Consider the following 780-nt stretch of genomic DNA (forward strand, 5'->3'; position numbering starts at 1 on the left):
AAAATTTTGACGGTCAATGTAATATTCGACGTATATATAATGTAAGATGATAATAATGTGTACACCAAATAGTTGAATATTTGGAGGGTGAAGAACAAAACATGTAGTAAGAAATAAGGGATCAGGAAAATAGGTTTTGATATGATTGTAAAGAACAATTAATCCGGAGACAAGGCACAAGAGCTTAAATATGAGACAAGAAGAGCATAAATCGTCGAGTACGATGAGGTAAACGACATTTGACACAAAAAAAAGTGCAGAACTGCATAAGGGGTTATGATTCGTGTTGCTTTTTATAATCATTCATCACTGCTTTCACTTTCATCCGAATCTATGGTGGGATTGATGGCACTGCCGAATTTAGCACTCTTTTTCATGATATCCACTGCGTCGTCGTAAGAAACATTCTTATCTTCTTGGATAAGTCGTGCAGCTATCTCTGGAACAAGAATCTGCTGAACAAACTGAAGTGGTGGCATCGGGGCTGTATCTGCTGCTGTCAGGTGGTTCGATTTCAATAGTTCTTTCGTCAAACAATCCATAATGATTTGCATTCCACGGGGTCCATATAACCAGGCTGTTTTAAACAATGATTTAGTAAGTTATTTTATGAGTGATAGCTTTGTACTTACTAAAGATTTTTCAGCCCTTACCATTCGTACGAATATGGATCGTGCAACACTTCGGCTATATTGGCTGTAGAATTCGGTTTCTATCGATTTGAATGTGCTTTCGGTTTTGCCGACTATGATATCTTGTATAACTGGTACATAATTCATT

The 780-nt window shown here is 36.9% G+C and overlaps 1 protein-coding gene across 1 annotated transcript; it reads right to left on the bottom strand.

Annotated features, from left to right (window-relative positions):
• Positions 1-780, bottom strand: BDB00DRAFT_844593 (restriction of telomere capping protein 4; the record flags this gene model as incomplete). Its single annotated transcript, XM_053125022.1, has 2 exons — positions 1-576; positions 631-780. Coding segments are annotated over 2 exons (427 nt in total), but the record flags the coding sequence as incomplete, so codon positions are not given.

This window comes from Zychaea mexicana (assembly GCF_025766255.1).
Source record: "Zychaea mexicana strain RSA 1403 chromosome Unknown BDB00scaffold_93, whole genome shotgun sequence".
Taxonomy (NCBI): Eukaryota; Fungi; Mucoromycota; class Mucoromycetes; order Mucorales; family Lichtheimiaceae; genus Zychaea; species Zychaea mexicana.